At 44.9% G+C, this 20,891-nt stretch overlaps 1 protein-coding gene across 1 annotated transcript; it reads right to left on the bottom strand.

The window, feature by feature from the left end:
• Nucleotides 1-9,821: 9,821 nt before the first annotated feature.
• LOC135824969 (uncharacterized) lies at nt 9,822-16,376 on the bottom strand. The gene is made up of 3 exons (XM_065337707.1): nt 16,253-16,376; nt 15,605-15,991; nt 9,822-11,446 (listed from the first exon to the last, which is right to left on the bottom strand). The coding sequence occupies exons 2-3, from the start codon at nt 15,956-15,958 to the stop codon at nt 10,430-10,432; spliced, it is 1,371 nt and encodes a 456-aa protein (XP_065193779.1). The 5' UTR covers nt 15,959-15,991; nt 16,253-16,376; the 3' UTR covers nt 9,822-10,429.
• Between the last annotated feature and the right edge of the window lie 4,515 nt (nt 16,377-20,891).

The following is a 20,891-nucleotide window of genomic DNA, read 5'->3' as shown; positions in this document are numbered from 1 at the left end:
ATTGGTTGGAGTTTTGGCTGAGAGGAAACAATGCATTGTTGAGAAAATAGGCAACTCAGTCAGCTCCCAATCGTGTACATATGATATCAAAACTGAACTGAACAAGTAAGCAAGTTCAAGACAGTCATCGAGAGTGTGCAGACGACAGACTGTGTAGAACTTGGTTAGGCCAGTGGGCCATCATTTTCTTTCCACAAAAGAATGATTCGAAATAAAGATAAAAATCAGCTTTTCGGGTTCCCATTGGTAGGAAATTCACTACCATACCGTTGCATCGCGTCAAGCAATTCGACGCTGCTCATTATCCTTTGCGAATCAGACGCTGGTGATGACCCAAGTATGTAGGTACCCAAGCCACTGTATAGATCGTCACGCCTGGGGCGACTGGACGGTGGCAAACTCTTCCAGAGCTTGTTGTACTCCAAGAGAGCCGTGAAGTAATCCTCGACCTGTTCGGTGCGTAGATTTCCCTTGATCAGCAGATGGATCACAGAGTGTCTTGTTGCGAGCACTGCAGTTTCGTCAATCCACGGTTGGGTGGCAAATGTGTCATCGTCCGGCACCACGTCAATGGTCGCATACCCAATATCTAAATGATAGAAGGGGTTATGGGTCCAAGTATTAGCTAAGTACTGTGTGAGATCAGGCATATAATACCCATCTGTTATTAATGAAACCACTATCGCATCTCGCTTCGCGGTGTTGTAGAAACCTTTCGCAATGCCCACTAGCCGGCTAGAGCGGTTCGCGGAGGACACGTATGGAACCATCTCTGAAACATCCTTCTCTAAATCCGTGATGATACCTGTCTGATACTGTTCAATGGAGCTGCAACTCTCAAACGACAAATTCACAACGTCTTGGAGTCTATACACTGTAGCATAGAAACCTGTTTGCACATTGCATCTTTGTTTGATCAACGTCGGTGAAAGGTTGGGAAGGTAAGTACAAGCATCCTCCGCGAACAGGCACAGCTCATGTGCGAGTGACATCAACTGCCCAGTGCTGGTCCAGCTAGTAGGTATACTCACGTTCTCAGGCAGCCTCAGCATTAGGCTTGATAATCGCACAATGGACCGCATTTTGTGTTCGAAAACTCGACAATCATTGCTACGAATCACGCAGTTCATGAACTCCCTACTTTCGCTATGATGCAGACTGGCTACCCTGGTGGCAATGTAGATGACTTTGGCACTCTGAATGTAGGACATTTCCAAACTCGGACTGAGGTGATACCGGTGCTGTATGCATGGGGCAACGGAACAACAACAATATATATTGTATCAAATATGCGAATTGAAAAGGAGAGGATCATAAGTTTAGAAGTTATCCGTTTCGTCCCCACACAAACAATTGTGAATAAACGCCGCGGAGACTACAGTTTTAATACAGCAATAAATAGAACTTACTCTGCCGTCATCACCATGAATCGAAGTCAAATGTCAAATGCCAATTTAAACACATTTTGGAATGCATCCTTGAATATCTTTATTTTTTGCTTGGCTTTCCTTCACTTCAGTCACGATTATCCACTGATTATTGTGACAAGAAAATCGATTCTTGATAACATTTGACGTCGTAGATACCTGGTGATGACGTCAAAGTTACTTCTATTTATTGTCTTATTACAAACGATTTTAAGCCGCAAAATGGTGATTCAAAATGTGCAGCAAATAGTACAAAAATGACTGATGTGATACCGCAATTCAACGACCTGATGCTTGTTGTGATTGATGTATATTTTACTTTGCAAGGCAAAACGGGCAATGCTGCCTAATGGTTTGGAAACAAATACCAAAGCAGGGGAGAACGAGGGGTAGAGAGGGAGAGAAAGAGAGAGAGAGAGAGAGAGAGAGAGAGAGAGAGAGAAAGATAGAGAGAGAGAAAGAGAGAGAGAGAAAGAGAGAGGGAGAAAGAGAGGGAGAGGGAGGAGACGGAGAGAAAGAGAGACAAAGAGAGAAAGAAAGAGAATGAGAGAGACGGGAATAGAGCGATAGATAAAGAGGAGGAAGCAGTGGCCTAGAGGTATCGGAGAGATGGATTAATGACTCGTGTTGGGCGCATCAATTTTTTCTTGGGGGTAGCAGCGAAGACCAAATTGCTATGTAAATTAGTAGGATATGCAAGACGCTTAGCAGCCTCCCATCTGGAAAGCTTTAAAAACCAACAGCCTTTCAACTTGGGAGTTTCTACGTTATGATGCATTTCCGCATCAGGTCGTAGAGTGTCAGTATTACATCAGTCGTTCTGTGTGTTATCGCATGTGCGAATTGTTTAGTAACTCGTGGCGTCGGAGGACATTATGGCATAACTTATAGCTCCTTGGTCCTTTTTTTCTTTTCTATATAATATATCTCCTTGGCTCTCTGTCTGGACCGGTGCCTGGTTTTGGAGCTTGAGGAGGCGCTTTCCGTCGTCGCGTAGGAAATTGGCAATGTTGCAATGTGGATAATTGCAGGTATTCAAATTTGATTATTTCCAGAAAACGTGGAACGCTTTTTACGAGACATGTCTAGTGTGAAAGAGGAGATAGTTCACTGTCCTGCAGTACATGGCTCAGGAAAATAGACGCCGTTAATGGTTCCCGCTATGGCCTTTGAAATTTTGCTATTTTAGCGATGCGATTTTCAAGATAATTATTAATTTTGGAGATCATGGATAAAGTCATTGGTTTCCTAGATATGGCCATGGCTCTATGTGGTGGGGATGTGAAAATTACTCAGGGAAATAATGTTGACATGTTGGGTGGTTTGTTCTTAGCTACATTCTGTACGGAGCAAAAATGATCCCAACTGGCCTGTCCACGAAAAAGTGTTTTGTAAACTCATGCATTTTTTCAGAGTAAGTTACTGCCTGTCGCATTGAAAACGGATATCCTAATATGAGGAGCGCCATTTTGCACATGCGATTTCGCACTCGGAAGAAAAGACATGCAACGTTAGATTCGGGAAGAGAAGAAGAAGAAGAAACCATCTGCTGTCATGATCCATTTGTTGCCTACTCCTCTTTGTCGAGAGCAGTATGATAATTCACTGTTTAGTGACACTTTCTCGTTTACAGTCACCTCGCCAGCTGTGCACAGTAATCACTATCTATCTCGTCTAGCAACTAGCGTTATCTTTCCTGAAAATAATCAATTCATTTTTGCTGATGTTTTTGGCTCTTTCATTGAATCTCTTCCGAATGCATACAAGATTAGGTTGTACCTTGTTATCCCATTAGTTACGATACGCCACTGATGATTGTGAAAAGAAACCGTTCTGGACACAAATCTACTCTGGTTGAAATGTTCGCAATATGACAGCGCATTTATAAATATTGTTTATCTCTAACATTTCAAAACAAATTCTTTATCCATGCCGCCTATTTGAAAAAGGTACTCACCGTACTTGGCTCGTATGCGCATGCGTTATCCAAATGGAACTTTCAAAGCAGAATAATTGAATTCAAATTTCCCTAATCATTAACATCGCACATTGGCACTCACCTGACAAAGACGTTTGAAAGTGTACTCATTATATAGCAGCTCACTCAAGCGTCTACTAACCCCACACAGCTGAAAGATATCCGCAATAGACAGCAAAGGTAATAGAATTGAGTGCCATACATCAAATGGAACATTGCCAAGCCCTGACTCGACTGATTCCAACGCCCTTGACTGTTCATCTTCAGATTCATTAACCAAACCCGCGGCTCCTTCCTCTAGCGACAGTTTTTCATGCAAGACTTCATCATCCCGAAAAGTAAGGTCAACAGGAACAGTCCCTGGCAAAAGACAATCCTGCTCAATGGTGGCAGATGCATCGTCATCGGAATGATCAGGCTGGCGATGGGTATCCATTGGTAAGTCTATATATGTTTTTCGACCTCTGTCCTGGAGTTCGGCACAACCAACACACGTTGTAGAACACATTCACACACCAAAACGCACACGCTCGTGCACACAGACACACACGCGACATTTTCTAGAGTTTCTCAGAGTTGCATTGATCGGTTTACCTCAATCTTTCTCGAACAGAGCTATCCTCATTCCATAATCTCTCGGCATTCAATCGTAAGAGAAAATGATGAAAATTTAAACTATCAATTAACAATGAGAGAATTGTACCTACAAAGGTCGAAAAGAATGGTTTCACCAATTATAGAAACATACGTTGTAACGCTGCGTTTCATGCACGTAGCTAAATGCTAAGGCAATCATCAGACAACTAAAAAACAATCTACGTTTTATAATCATTATTTTGTAAAGCTTTCCTTTTGATCTTGTCTCTTATTGTTGTGACTTTTTCACAATATTGTGTTACCCATACGAGTGGAAGCTGTTAGCATTGTACCTATGTTGCTGAAAACATCCATCCTTACCTCAGAGAAAAATAAATATCAGAGCTGATGATACCGGACAGTTACATACATGTTATTCTCCAGGAGTAAAATAACACTTCTAGCCGTCTGATTTGCAAAACGTAACTGGTCAATTGAAAGCTTCAGATCTCTAACTTATAACTTAGTACTGGTGACATGAGCGTGCGTATCTCTTGAACCCATACGAGTGGAAGCTGTGAAACGTAAGCCAGGGTCATACTCTAGCTATTGTATTGGTCTCAGTAGGAAGTGAAAACCCTGTCAGCGTCTTATAGGTTTTGAATGGTTCCATGGCGTGCATAGCTAGAGCATTGCTGATGACAAGCAGGTTGGAGTCTTGGTGGGGTTGGCCCTGTTTTCTCATTTTTTCTTACATTTTTTCACTGTAACACAATATTGTGGAAAGGTCACAACAATAAGAGACAAGATCAAAAGGAAAGCTTTACAAAAATTATGATAATAAAACGTAGATTGTAATATGTTAAGAGTCACTGAGTGCAGTTATCTGTTTTCTCTTCTCAAACAGTTCACTTCTCAAACTGATGTTTTTCGTTTTGAAGTCCTCCTAATCATATCAAATACAAGTAGTTTACAATGGATTTCCTTCTTTCAAATGATCCTGCAGGGTGGTGGCCTTCCTGTGGATGCGGAAAACTGAGACTTTGGCTGAGCCTTACGCGACCCATGATCTTGTCTTCTTCTTTCAAAAAATAGTTTGGAAGCGATCGAGCTAACTGTGCACTGTGTAACCTTGCATTCAATGATGAAGGTCCACTCAGTCAGTCAACAAGACACTTCCTTTCATCTACTGAACCCTTCATTCATAGGACATAGGGTTTCAGCACACGAAGCACAGAAGCCATATAATTTTTTCGGCTAGGCGTTTCATTCCATTACTCTTCAGGTCGAGTACAATGGTGATTAACAAGGTGGTAAGCAAGTCCTTATAACCGGCACTTTTGGCGGGCAGAGCATTGACAAAAATAGCACTTGAAAAATTGCGCTAGTGGCGTCAACAGCATTTTTGGCGGTCAGAGTATAGACTAAATAGCACTTTAAAAGAGAGCGCTAGTGACGCCAATTACACAGCGGGACAATGATTATTACCAGTATCAGACAACAGTGGGGACCACGGTACTACAATGTCAACAACAGTGACAACTTTCGCACATACTTATTTTGCACGCACAGTTCAGGCTTCAGCTTGGCAATGTACACTGCATTCAGCACAGCAAGGTGAGATTTGTTGCGCGCACGCACTTGAATGGCGAAGTGAGAGTGAGCGCCATGTCTGCAGACTGCACTTAGGCAGGCTGGTGACGATGTCAGATGACGGAGTATCGCTGAGTCTCTCTCAATATCGTCATTATCCGTTGGTCCATTCCTGTGGTAGCTATTGTGCATCGCAGTTGGGCGGCTGGCGACGCCTCTGCCGGGCGAGGAGTCACACACTGTTCCTTATGCCGGTCCTGTATCAGTCGCTTGTTGCAGAGCGTTGGTGCGGAGACGCAGCCGTTCACTTCGTCACGTGACAGTTGATGGTGGTTTGATCGGTGTTGGTTTTTTTCTCTCTTTTTTGACGGACACGGTGATGTCCTTGACTGCTCGGCCCTGTCCTGACCGGTGTTGTTGTTACTGTACCTATCCGTACGAGTTTGTTGGGGATGTGCAACTTAATGCCGTCACCCAATCGTTGTGCTGTCCTGCCAATGTACCTCTGGTCACACTGTCAGGTGATTAAATAAATGACATTACTTAAATACATCAGGACATCCTTGTTGGTGGTGGAAAACATCTTCCGGGTAGTGAAACAACAGATTGGGTAGCAGAGTGGAACATAGCGCTGGACAATTGTTTGAATTTTCTGCATGAACATGGCCAACTGGTCGCCGAGCAACGGGAGCGAACAAGATGCAGGGGATGGCCATTGCGTTAGAAGATGGACACCAATTTTTATAGTGCTATTTTGTCTATGCTCGGACCGCCAAATGTGCTGTTGGCGCCACTAGCGCTATTTTTCAAGTGCTATTTTTGTCAATGCTCTACCCGCCAAAAGTGCCAGTTATAAGGACTTGTTTACTACCTTGTTAATCACCTTTGTATTCGACCTGAAGAGTAATGGAATGAAAGGCCTAGTCAAAAAATCATCATGGCTTCTGTGCTTCGTGTGCTGATTTGCTTTCCTCCTACCAAAAATCTATATGACATAGGGCTTTCGAGCAGACTCGCTTTCTTCCCATTCACTCTGCAAAACTCGAACTCATTTTTTTAACAATTTCTTACAACGCTTCGGAAAAATTGCCCTCATCAGGTATGCAACGGTGTGAAAGTTTGCAAAGGAGCAGTTGTATACATGCAATTTGTGATGCCATGATGTGCTACATCGCACCCACCGTGACGTGCCAGAATCATAACGATAATGATAAAATTAAAGAAGTATGCTACCGACAACAATTATTCAAAGACGACAATGTAGTGGTAAATTCTCGAAAACCCCGAAGTGTTGGCTTGCAGACACCCATTCTCACTGACACACCCATGTGCACACATACACACACACACGCACACACACACACACACACACACGCACACACACACGCACACACACACACACACACACACACACACACACTAAAACAACATGATAATGCACAGTGCACTGGTGTATGATGTGTTGCAAAAATACCAGCTAGTGTCAGATGTCACCTCAGTGCACATATTATGTAGAACTCTGATTCCAGTCAGGCCTCTCATAGCAATCACTGCCCCTGATATCAGTCATACAATCACAAATCCTCCTATACAAGTCACCAGTCACAAACAAGTCACAGAGAGCCAAAAACAATTCACCAGCTTTGATGTATGACATGGGTAGGTTGTCATTTATTTTGAACGTGTGGAGAACGAACGCGTTCAAATGTATGCTTTTCAGCGCAAATAATTTTCCCAGGACCTTACTTTGATCGTGTTCTCGCTCAGTTTCGCTGCTTGTAGGGAGGATGCAGCTTGTTCCAGGCAATGTCGACGTCTTCTATATGTGGTGAACGCTTGGAGAGATCGGCTGTGGCGATGTCGGCAAAAAACGCGACTCGAAATTGCAAAATTTATTAATTTGTATCGCTGATCCCATCGCAGTGTTCGCTCTCCAAACAGGAGCGAGAGGGAGGGCAGCGGTGGCCTAAAATCGTCAGGGCAGGCGGTATTCACCAGCCAGCGACTGCTTCTTGTCTTCTCTTTCACTTACCTTACGCTGGATGTGAGAAGATGAAGAAAAATATTGATGTCGAATCGGATACAATAATTCTAAATAATAATCCCATCGCAGTATTCGCTCTCCAAACAGGAGCGAGAGGGAGGGCAGCGATGGCCTAAAATCGTCACAGCAGGCGTTATTCACCAGCCAGCGACTGCTTCTTGTCTTCTCTTTCACTTCCCTTACGCTGGATGTCAGTAGATGAAGAAAAATATTGATATCGAATCGGACACAATAATTCGACACATAAAGCAGTACTACTTGCACGCCATACATGCATGTATTCTGGCTCTGTGTACGCGTGATCGCAAAGAGCTGAGGGCAAGTCGCGGCATTCTGTGACTGGTTTGTGGGCACCACAACTGGTTTCTCAAAAGACGCAAACTGTGACTGGTGTGTGAGTGATTTTGACTGTATGACTGACTTTGGGGACCGTGACTGCTATGTGGAACATGACTGCTATCTGAGTACCATATAATCAAGAGTGAGTCACTCAACGCACAGTAATATTTTCCATGTGCGGTGATGAGTAACACTAAGCGATCTGTCATACTCACACTATTACACAATAAGAGGACAGAGAAAGCGTTTTTACTCCGAGTTTCACGCACTGAACGATCTTCAGAAAACAGGGAAAACAGGAACTGTTTCCTGATGATCGCTTAGTGCGTGAATCTGGGAGTAAAAACACTTTCTCTGTCCTCTTATTATGTGAACAATCTCTGCCTCTCAGTATTGAGCGCTATTTTGGACAGCCTGGAATCTCTCTGTTTTGCTCACAGAATTACCCAGCCAGGGTTGGTGTTACCTTGTAGTACCAAGCTCCTTATATCCACAGCTTCTCGCAACTTCCTACTTGCTCTGTCACCTTCTCTGGCTAATACTCAGTAATAATACTTACACATCCGCAAAAATAGTACCCCCCTGCGCCAGTCTCCTCTGGGCATGCTTGGTCACAAGTTGGTGCGCATGTGCTCACCCCAGGGCTTGCCGGGGGTACGGCGGTTTTTCTCCATTATGATCCGTCAGTCTAGTTTCCAATGATCTCTCAGTCTCTCCGACGTTGTGTTCGCGGCCTCAGAGCGACCCAGTTGGCGATGAAGACTGCCAGAATGTTCGTAAACAACCCTCACGGGTAATTTATACTTCCGAATTGCTTTGCTGACATTGTGATTGATCCAATCAGACTTGAACGGTAGTTTTAAAACGCTTGATAACAGGAGGGCGTCTCACTATGACTGCCAGTTAACCGTTATGTATCTCGTTGTCGCACTATCTGACTGTACTGATAGAGAGGTTCTGCATAACGAATTTCGTAGCATTTTTTCATCACCATAAGCGCAGCGAAAGATTGGACAAAGATTCGTCTAAGGAGGCGGGAAAGTCGAATTTACAGCTAACTTTTTTTCTCTTTCCCTCAAACCAGTTAAAACTTTTTTTTCGGTGCGCTTTCCGTTCACTCCGAATACCTTTTCTACGTACTTGTACAGTCTGGCTTTGATCTGAGTCGATTTTACTTTCCATTTCCGTAGCTCGTCGCTCAGTGTGGCAGCTTCAGCTTACAATGGAAGGTCGTAGACGGCGTGTGGTGATCGAAGATGATGGTGTGGATCCGCTGCAGACTCCAGTGACAAGAAACAACAATTCATCTTGCTCGAGGTCTCCGTCATTGTATTCCGGTAGTAGGAAACAACACAACAACTCCTTGTATTCATCTGCTATATCAACCAACATCTCCTACACCCACGCCACGGACATCACCTCACGACTCAAAAAAGTGCTTTTGCCCCGGAGACAGAAGTCAGAAAAAATAGTAGAAAAGCAGAATTGAAAAAGGGGCGAAAATAAGTTTCGTCCTGCAGAACCTACCGGCGTTTGAATTCTCGCGCCTCAAATTTCGTCACATTTTTCGTCATCAGCAGAGACGAAATTGGTTATGCAGAACCTATCTACTGTTGGTATGGTGGGGATTTGTTCTTAGTTCCGTTGTGTTCCCTGTGGCAGCGCTTGATTTTGGTCCCAAAATTCAGTCGCATTTTGGCCCCAATCGAGGTCGTCCAAGGTCCCCGTAAGGTACGCAACAGATCCTACAGGAAACTCACTTGCAACAACTGAGCGAAATACTGAGAGATAGCCAAGCCCAGCTTTTTTCGTGTTCTTGGACATAAGGCATTCGTCTAATCTACAGGTCATTGTTTCAAGCTATTTCAATGTAGGGTTAATATACCCACAATATCAAAAGCCACCACAGTTTGTAATGAACCTTGCCAACCTGGTCACCAAAAATGTGTTCAGCTGATAATCATGAACTACTACGACCATACAAGCTAATGACAGGAGGCAACATTAATATTAATCTTTGTTATCATCATAGATCCTCAATGGCAGGGTGTCAAAATGCTGGATGCAGAGATGATTTCTTCAGAAGTACAAGGCCACAAAAAGAGATACATGTGACCTTAGAAGCATAGACTATGAAACAAATCCAAAGTGTAAGAACAACTAGAAACTGGAAACGGGGTCCACACATTAAACAGCTGTATGAGCAGTATCGGCGGTGCATGATTCATGCTTAAGAAGCTTTAGAAAGAGTGAAAGTGAGTTATGATATTGGTTGGAGCTTTAGGCTGAGAGGAAACAATGCATTGTTGACAAAATAGGCAACTCAGTCAGCTCCCAATAGTGCACATGTGATATCAAAACTGAACTGAACAAGTAAGCAAGTTCAAGACAGTCATCGAGAGTGTGCAGACGACAGACTGTGTAGAACTTGGTTAGGCGAGTGGTCCATCAAAATCGAAATAAAGATACAAATCAGCTTTTCGGGTTCCTATTGGTAGCAAATTCACTACCATACCGTTGCATCGCGTCAAGCAATTCAACGCTGCTCATCATCCTTTGCGAATGAGACGCTGGTGATGGCCCAAGTATGTAGGTACCCAAGTCACTGTATAGATCGTCAAGCCTGGGGCGACTGGACCGTGGCAAACTCTTCCAGAGCTTGGTGTACACCAAGAGAGCCGTGAAGTAATCCTCGACCTGTTCGGTGCGTAGATTTCCCTTGACCAGCAGATTGATCACAGAGTGTCTTGTTGCGAGCCAAGCAGTTTCGTCAATCCACTGTCGGGTGGCAAATGTGTCATCGCCCGGCACCACATCAATGGTCGCATTCACGATAGCTTTATGATAGAAGGGGTTATAGGTCCAAGAATTAGCTAAGGACTGTATGAGAGAAGCCGTATACCACCCATCTGTTAGTAATGAGACCACTATCGCATCTCGCTTCGCGGTGTTGTAGAAACCTTTCGCAATGCCCACTAGCCGGCTAGAGCGGTTCGCGGAGGACAAGTATGGAACAATCTCTGAAACATCCTTCTCTAAATCCGTGATGATACCTCTCTGATACTGTTCAATGGAGCTGCAACTCTCAAACGACAAATTCACAACGTCTTGGAGTCTATACATTGTAGCATATAAACCTGTTTGCACATTGCAACTTTGTTTGATCAACATCGGTGAAAGGTTGGGAAGGTAAGTACAAGCTTCCTCCGCGTACAGGCACTGCTCATGTGCGAGTGACATCAACTGCCCAGTGCTGGTCCAGCTAGTAGGTGTATTCACGTTCTCAGGCAGCCTCATCATTAGGCTTGATAATCGTACAATGGACCTCATTTTGTGTTCGAAAACTTGACAATCATTGCTACGAATCACGCAGCTCATGAACTCCCTACTTTCGCTATGATGCAGACTGGCTACCCTGGTGGCAATGTAGATGACTTTGGCACTCTGAATGTAGGACATTTTCAAACTCGGACTGAGGTGATACCGGTGCTGTATGCATGGGGCAACGGAACAACAACAAGATAGTAAAATATGCTGTAAAATATGCGAATTGAAAAGGAGAGGATCATAAGTTTAGAAGCTATCCGTTTCGTCCCAACACAAACAATTGTGAATAAACGCCGAGGAGACTACAGTTTTAATAAAGCAATAAATAGAACTAACTCTGCCGTCATCACCATGTATCAAAGTCAAATGTCAAATTCCAATTTTGACGCACATTTTGGAATGCATACTTGAATATCTTTTATTTTTTGCTTGGCTTCCCTTCACGTCAGTCACGATTATCCAATGATGATTGTGACAAGAAAATCGATTCTTGAAAACATTTGACGTCGTAGATACCTGGTGATGACGTCAAAGTTACTTCTATTTATTGCTTAATTACAAACGATTATAAGCCGGAAAATGGTGATTCAATATGTGTAGCAATTAGTACAAAAATGACTGATGTGATACCGCAATTCAACGACCTGATTCTTGTTGTGATTGATGTATATTTTACTTTGCAAGGCAAAACGGGTAATGCTGCCCAATTTTTTGGAAACAAATCCCAAAGCAGGGGAGAGCGAGGGGTAGAGAGAGAGATAAAGAGAGAGAGAGAGAAAGAGAGTGAGAGAAAGAGAGATGGAGAAAGAGAGGGAGAGGGAGGAGACAGAGAGAGAAAGAAAGAGAAAGAGAGAGAGAGACGGGAAAAGAGAGAGAGATAAAGAGGAGGAAGCAGTTGGATAGAGGTATCGGAGAGATGGATTAGTGGCTCGTGGTGGGCGCATCAATGTTTGGTTGGGGGTAGCAGCGAAGACCAAATTGCTATGTGAATTAGTAGGATATGCGAGACGCTTAGCTGCCTCCCATCTGGAAAGCTTGAGCCGACAGCCTTCCCACTTGGGAGTTTCTACGTTATGATGCAGCTCAGCACCATGACGTAGAGTGTCAGTATCACATCAGTCGTTCTGTGTGTTATCGCATGAGCGGATGGTTTAGTAACTGGTGGTGTCGTAGGACATTCTATATATATATCCTTGGCTCTCCTTCTAGAGCGGTGCCTGGTTTTGAAGCTTGAGGAGGCGCTTTACGTCGTCGGGTAGGAAATTGGCAATGTTGCAATGTGGATAATTGCAAGTATTCAAATTTGTGTATTTCCATAAAACGTGGGACACCTTTTACGAGACATGTCCAGTGTGAAAGTGGAGATAGCTCACTGTCCTGCAGTACATGGCTCAGGAAAATAGACGCCGTTAATGGTTCCCGCTATGGCCTTTGAAATTTGGCTATTTTAGCGATGCGATTTTCATGATAATTGTTTGGAGATGATGGATATAGTCATTGCTTTCCTAGATGTGGCCATGGTGCTATGTGGTGGGGATGTGAAGACTACTCAGGGAAATAATGTTGACATGGTGGGTGGTTTGTTCTTAGCTACATTCTGTAGGCCAGCGCTCGTTTTTCGACCAAAAATTCAGTCGTATTAAGGGCCCATTTCTAGGTGGTCCCCAGTTCCAGGGTGTCCGTAAGTTTTGCAACGAACCCTTTCGCATGTTTGTTGTTGACCCCAAAGGACACTTACTTTATAAATTTGAGCGAATGTGGGTGATGTCCCAAACATTTCGGTATTCTCAGGTATGCTATCTTAAAATAGCTCGGCACTGTTGCGCAAGAGTGATTATTTCACAATAATTATGACATGTACACTGAAGTCAATGAAGTAATTCCACCTCCATCAAATGCGCTCTGGCTGACCTCATGACACCAGCAATATGCAACAGCGCGGCGTTGCGCTTCTTCATTAAATCTCATTCTACGTGTAAACTAGGCTTTCAAATTAATTTTACCCATTCATCATTCTCAAGCTTCACTAATGGCATATTAGTGGTCGGAACAGCGCTGTATGGAGGACATTTTTATTTTTCAGTATCTACCACTTGGAATCATGTGGCTGATGCAATGAGGTCTGCCAGGAAGCGCATGTTGTGGAGGTGTATTTGCTTCTTTGATAAAAATGGCCGAAAGCTACTGCTGCACCTTTGAGTACAATGTAGACCGTTTGTAAAATTTATACTCTGCTTTTGTCTTGATTATATTAGTTATTCTGTACTCAGCTTTTGGATATCCGACCATTCCTGTAATTAACACTGCTGTTGGCCAGTAACTTACTGCCTGTCGCATTGAAAAAGGATATCCTAATATAAGGAGCGCCATTTTTCACATGCGATTTCGCATTCGGAAGAAAAGACATGCAACGTAAGATTCGGGAAGAGAAGAAGAAAGAGAAACCGTCTGCTGTCAAGATCCATTTGTTGCCTACTCCTTTTTGTCGAGAGCAGTATGATAAATCACTGTTTAGTGTTGTGCAAAGTGATAGTACTTTCAAGCAATGGATAGTCTTTGAAGCTGTGTACATTCTTCTCCGTTTTCTGAAGTTTGTACTTGGTCCGGCTCATCGCAATTGTCGCTTATCTCCCACTCGCTTTTTGACAGGTAAAACCCAGTCCAATCACGATATCTAACTTACTTTTGCTTGGGCGGTTGTGATGGCAAGATCAAATGAGACACCAAAGAATAAATGATCGCGAATAGCGCTTTGAATCGCGATGCGTTCGACTTTTTTGGGAAGTGGAAACCTGGCCTTTCACTGTCTGTGTTGCCAAATGCCAAGCGCAGCGACCCGAAGGTCGGAACTGTAGCAGGGGCAACTGACATCCTTGATCGCGGGACAGGCACGCGTGCACGGCAGAGGAGTAGATCTACGAGTATGAGCGTCATGCTGATGAAGAAAGGTGTTTTCGATGCGATGCGCGCATGCGAGGGACGTTTTGTTTGTTCCATTTGTTCCTTCGTGGACCTGGCAGCAGCATTACAAGAATCGTCTCAGCGTATCCAGTGGAGCGTATGACAGCTGTCTGGAGAGGCATGTGTGCCTCATTCGAAGGCTCTGTTGAAACACACTGTGGTGACACACAGATCACTCTGCCCACGATTCCTTCAAGGACCGAAGTGACAGACACAACTGTTCCTTTCCCATTGCTGCCATACGACAGGCTGACAAAGTAAGAGATACTCAACCAGTCCACGCCAGCAGCTGGACAACATCAATCTAGTGTCAGGTCATGTAACGGCAGCTCGAGTGAAGGAGAGTTGAATGAACTCTGGACCTGTAAGAGTGTGAGTGCAAAAACGCGCTCCTTCGCTGATTTGTTTCGAGCGTTTTTGCTTACCTTGCTTCCCTTCTATGACTCGCTTCACCTGATTCCATGGCTGAATTATTTTTCTTGTCGCGGAGAGTATTCATGTGTCATGCTTCCTCACTATGCCTATTGAAAATTTCACAGACCGACAACAAAACGCCTGTTCTTAGTGGCGATAGATAAGCGACAATTGCGATGAGCCGGACCAAGAAGGAGAAGAGAGTAAGATGGAAGAGAAGAAGAAGGAGAAACCGTCTGCTGTCAAGATCCATTTGTTGCCTACTCCTCTTTGTCGAGAGCAGTATGATAAATCACTGTTTAGTGTTGTGCAAAGTGATAGTACTTTCAAGCAATGGATAGTCAGTAGGCATTTTGCCTGTTTTGATTTCCACTATAAATAAAGTATACAACAAAGCTGTGTACATTCTTCTCCGCTTTCTGAAGTTTGTAAGGAAAAACAAAAATTAACTGCACTCACAGTTTTCCTGTACTTCACGTTCACTATTCATTCTCACCATCACACTTTCCCGTTTACAATCACCTCATTTGCTGTACACAGTAATCACGATCTATCTCTTCTAGCAACTAGCGTTATCTTTCAGGAGAATAATCAATTCAATTTTGCTGATGTTTTTGGCTCTTTCATTGAATCTGTTCCGAATGCATACAAGATTAGGTTGTTCTCTGTTATCCCATTAGTTACGATACGCCACTGATGATTGTGAAAAGAAACAGCTCTGGATACAAATCTACTCTGGTTGAAATGTTTGCAATATGACAGCGCATTTATAAATATTGTTTATCTCTAACATTTTAAAACGAGTTCTTCGTTTATGCCGCCTCTTTGAAAAACGTACTCACCGTTCTTGGCTCGTATGCGCATGCTTTATCCAAGTGGAACTTTAAAAGCAGAATAATGGAAACCAAATTTCACTAATCATTAACATCGCACATTGGCACTCACCTGACAAAGACGTTTGAACGTGTACTCATTGTATAGCAGCTCTCTCAAGCGTCTACTAACCCCACACAGCTGAAAGATGTCCGCAATAGACAGCAAAGGTAATAGAGTTGAGTGCCATACATCAAATGGAACATTGCCAAGTCCTGAATCGACTGATTCCAACGCCCTTGACTGTTCATCTTCAGATTCATTACCCAAACCCGCGGCTCCGTCCTCTAGCGACAGTTCTTCATGCACTACTTCATCATCCCGAACAGTAAGGTCAACAGGAACAGTCCCTGGCAAAGGACAATCATGCTCACTGGTGGCAGATGCATCGTCATCGGAATGGTCAGGCTGGCGATGGGTATCCATTGGTAAGTCTTTATATGTTTTTCGATCTCTGTCCTGGAGTTCGGCACAACCAACACACATTGTAGAACACATGCACACACCGATACGAACACATTCGTGCACACAGACACACACGCGAGATGGTCTAGAGTGTCTCAGAGTTGCATTGATCGGTTATCTCAATCTGACGCGAGCAGGGCTATCCTCATTCCAGAATCTCTCGGCATACAATCGTAAGAGAAAATGCTGAAACATTAAACTATCAGTTAACAGTGAGAGCATTGTATCTATATTGCTGAAAACATCCATCCTTACCTCAGAGGAAAATAATATCAGAGCTGATGATATCGGACAGGTACATACATGTTATTCTCCAGGAGTAAAAAACCACTTCTGGCCGTCTGATTTGCAAAACGTAACTGGTCACTTGAAAGCTTCAGATCTATAACTTACTAGCAGCACCCGGCCAGCGTTGCCTGGCCGAACGTGGCATGCGGGTGAAGCAAGTACATGAACAGCACACGTGCTCAGCACGTGGTGGTGGCTTCACGATTCGCATGACCGGGTACCGGGTAGTTGTTTATCAGCAGTTGAGATTTACAATAGGGCTTGAAAGTGCTACGTCACAGCATAGCAACAATTTCAAAAATTCAAAAACTGGATCCACTTGGATCCAGTTTTTGTATGGATCCAAGCACATTTCAAGCGGTCTTACCCACAGCATGGTGATGTAGCCAGTGAAAGTGACTGATTTGGCTACTGGGGGCGGGGTTACAACTGGTGGCGAAATCAAAGTCACACCTGCATGCGACATGAGTGGGTTGCTATGCACCCACATACTTAGGCAATAGCAAAGTCACACCTTAGTGGATCCAAAAATAGAAATTTGATGTCAACTTACTACTCCCTGGCCATTTTGACGTCATCACTTTCAAGCCCTATAGTGAAGGCTCATCCAATTATTGGGAAATTGTGCCTTATGCATGTTGAGACATGTACGTACATGTACATGTGGCAGCTTGGACATAGAGTGTACTTTTGTTCAGCATATGGGATGATGGGATGCTTCATCCTCGAACAATAATGCGAACAGTAATGCGCAGCATGGTGAGTGAATGGAATCACGTATAGAGTTCTCAGTTATTAGAGAGTGTACTTGTGTTCAGCATATGGGATGATGGGATGCTTCAATAATGCGAACAGTAATGCGCAGCATGGTGAGTGAATGGAATCAGGTATAGAGTTCTCAGTTATTGGGATTAGTCAGCCATGACGACAAATCGTCGGCAAAGTACTGCGGCACACCCGCAGACGTGCAGTCACTGTAGTGCAGCCGGGTAAACTACATTTCTCGTTTTGCCGTCATTGCACAAAATGTGAAGGTTGTCTGGATTACCTACCCGTGAGCAACCCACATAAAACTGTCCATGAGCAAAGCATAGTGTTGTTAGGTCCAAACCAACAACCTTCAGGGACTGCCCTTGGGACTTGTTTATGGTCATGCAAAAGCAGACACGGAGTGGGAACTGGACACGTCGAAGTTGGAATGGCAGATTGGTGGATGTCGTGGGTATTTTCGGGATGTACACCTGTTCTCCTGCACCCGACCCAGTCACGGTCTCTACGTTCTTGAGTTTGTTCATGCGTCTCCTGAGAGTGTGTCGCAGCAGTTTGTCGACGATTTAGAAGTCTGCGGCGATCAGCCTGTTCTTCATTTTCCTGTGACCTTGCCCTCTGCATTCGAACCCTGGATTGTTCGCGTCTGCGGGCAATGGCCTCTTCATCGTCGGACGACGTTATTGATGAGGACCGGCGGCGTCTTTTCCCAGACCGCTGAAGTCCTGGTGAGGGAGGTTCTTCATCGTTGGAAGGAGAAGGAGGGACGTCTGTTACGCCTTCGGGAGGCTGGTCAGGGTTGTCCATCACCTGGTGGCGGATGAAGTGGCTCAAAACATTCATAAACTTAAAAGAACAAAAGTGCGATGCGCTCTTCACTGCAGATCAGATGCAGAGTGCAGTCAGTGCAGATCTTTTGTATCCTTTTGTTGCAGATGTTTATTTGCAGAGAACGGTTCACGTGGTCCGCAGCGCTTGTGCGGCTGCTAGTGCTACCTATGGTCTAGGCTAGGTGGCTACACGCGCGGCTGCTAGTGCTACCTACACACACACAAACGTCCCAGGTGCCTCTTCTTTAGTACTAATAGTAGTCGAACACAGACTCAGTGTGTCAATCTAGGCCATAGGCATAGGCTACACGATTCGCACGCGCGGCTGCTAGTGCTACCTACACACACACACAGTGCTTCTGCGGCCGCCAGCTACACTGTTCGCACGCTCCGCTACCTAGGCTATGGCCTAGGCTAGAACGTGGCATGAACAGCACACGTGCTCAGCACGTGGTGGTGGCTACACGATTCGCACGTTTCGCGTGCTCAGTGCTTCTGTGGCTGCTTCCGCTAGCTACACGATTCGCACGCTTCGCGTGCTCAGTGCTTCTGCGGCCGCTAGCTACACTGTTCGCACGCTTCGCGTGCTCAGGGCAGCGCTGCTCCGCAGGATGGCCTGAGCGTAACACACAGACACACGTCACAGGTGCCTCTTTTTTATAAGTAAAGATATCTTAGTACTGGTGACATGAGCGTGCGCATCACTTGAACCCATACGAGTGGAAGCTGTGACACGTAAGCCAGGGTCCTACTCTAGCTCTTGGATTGCTCTCAGTAGGAAGTGAAAACCCTGTCAGCGCCTTCTAGGTTTCGCCTGGTTCCATGGCTCGCATGGCTAGAGCATTGCTCATGGCAAGCACGATACTGGGTTCGAGTCTTGGTGGGGTTGGCACTGTTTCTTATTCTTTTTTTACATGTCCTTAAGAGAAAACCGAGTTCAACGCAACTTCGTCAAGCACCTTTCTCGTACCTCACACCGCTCCTTTCTAAACTCTCTTTCTGCAACACTCTCCTCCCCCGATCGCCCATCACTCCACCAATTCATTCGCAACCAGTGCCGCGGGACCTCCCGCGCGCCAATCCAGTACCTGACGGACTCCAATGGCAACCGCCAGCACGATGTGAAGGCGATTGCAGACACACTGAACAAGCAGTTTGTTTCATCCGGCATTCCGGAGGATCCGAATTGGGACATTCCATCGCTGTCCCCAGCCCCTGAACTTAGCGCACCACTCACACGCGTCGTTACCACGACTGCTACCGTCTGTAAGCACCTCAAACTCCTGAAGAATTGTAAGTCCCCTGGCGAAGATGGCATACCCAATGAGGTTCTCAAATGGCTTGCGCCATCTCTGTCCTATCCCTTGTGCCTGCTCTTTAACATGTCATATCGTACAGGAGTATTTCCGTCCGTCTGGAAATCTGCTGTTATCGTCCCGATCTATAAGAAAGGCCAACGCTCTCAGGCTGGCAACTACAGACCAATCTCTCTCCTTCCCGCTGTGTCAAAGGTCTGTGAACGTATTTTCTTTGAGTCTCTGTACTGCCACGTCACCCCAGCGCTTTCACCATCTCAATCCGGTTTCTGCCGTGGAGACTCCACAACTTTCCAACTAACACGTCTAGTACAAGACATCTACACCCAGCGGAACCTCAGGCGGCATGTTGGCATCGTGTTCTTTGACCTAGCGAAAGCTTTCGACACCGTCTGGCATCGTGGTCTGCTTGCAAAGCTAGAGTCCGTCTTCTTGGTACATGGTCCAGCCCTGCAATGGCTCTCATCCTGTCTTTCCTGCCGCCACCAGACTGTCAGAGTATCTACCTCCCTATCAGACCCATTACTAGTCGTGTCTGGGGTACCCCAGGGGTCCATACTTGGGCCGCTCCTATTTCTACTGTACGTTAATGACTTGCCAGCCCTTGTGCCAAATGTAAGTCTTTTTGCTGACGACACTGCTCTGATGTGCTCCGACAGCTCGGCAGACAACCTCACGGCCTCCATGCAGTCCGGGGTCAACGCTACAGTAACATGGATGGAAACCTGGAAACTGAAGCCCAACCTCGCCAAAACCGAGGCCATGTTCTTCTCTCCCTCGCCCCCCACTCAGCTTCTGTATTTTCCTGGTCTAAATAGTACACCTATTAAAGTTGTTAACGAGCACAAGCACCTGGGCGTTATTCTCGACCGCCAACTCTCCTGGTCTCCACAAGTCCAGTCTGTGTGCAAGCGTGCGAGTGCGTCCTTAGGTATGCTACAACCCCACTGCCAACACTTGAATGATAACTGCAGAAAATTGTTCTTTAAGTCGTACATTTTGCCTATATTTGACTATTGCGATATAGCTTGGTGCGGGTTGTCTCAGACTTTACTCCACAGACTGGAAGTACATCAACGCTTGCTTCTGAAAATTCTGTTTCGAAAAGACCAAACATTTGCCTCCCTTTGTCTTTATAAACTTGCTTCCACGCACCCTCTTCTTGCCCGACATCAGCAGCATCTTTGTATCCTTGTGCAAAAAATCTTCCTAGCCCAAGTCCCGAAACATATTGCCAAGTACAACTGGTTTGTTACCACTAGACCAACACGCAATGCCTTATCACTGCCCCGAGCTAGTTCCTCTCTGTTTTTGAAATCCCCTTTCTTCTCAGCATACTCCCTTTGGTCTAACCTGCCTACTAGCATTAAGTCATGCCAGGATATCAGGAAATTCAAAGTCCAGCTTTCCACACTGTCTCATCCGAAGTGATCCCATGTATTACTAATGTGCCTCCCTTTCTTTTTCTCTCCCTATCTCCTTTCCCTCTCTGACAGCATCTTTCTTTTTCTCCCTTTTAGCTTGCCGTGGTTGGCTATCACCTGACCTCTCATGTTTATTGGCAGTCTTCGGACGGGCCAGGAGATGTTGAATAAATAAAAAATAAAAAAAAAATAAGAGACAAGATCCAAAGGCTTAAAAAAAATTATAATGATACTTCAGAAGTATAACGTAGCCTGTAAAATGTAAAGA

This window comes from Sycon ciliatum, chromosome 9 (assembly GCF_964019385.1).
Source record: "Sycon ciliatum chromosome 9, ocSycCili1.1, whole genome shotgun sequence".
Lineage (NCBI taxonomy): Eukaryota > Metazoa > Porifera > Calcarea > Leucosolenida > Sycettidae > Sycon > Sycon ciliatum.
Note: the sequence above shows the minus strand (reverse complement) of the source record. Positions and strands in the feature narration are given on the sequence as shown.

Bases quoted from the DNA above. Each gene is read 5' to 3' on its own strand.
- LOC135824969 (XM_065337707.1), bottom strand. From the start codon at position 15,958: ATGGATACCCATCGCCAGCCTGACCATTCCGATGACGATGCATCTGCC. The intron at 11,447-15,604 runs GTGAGTGCCAAT...CCATGCATACAG, and splicing joins CGTTCAAACGTCTTTGTCAG to CACCGGTATCACCTCAGTCC.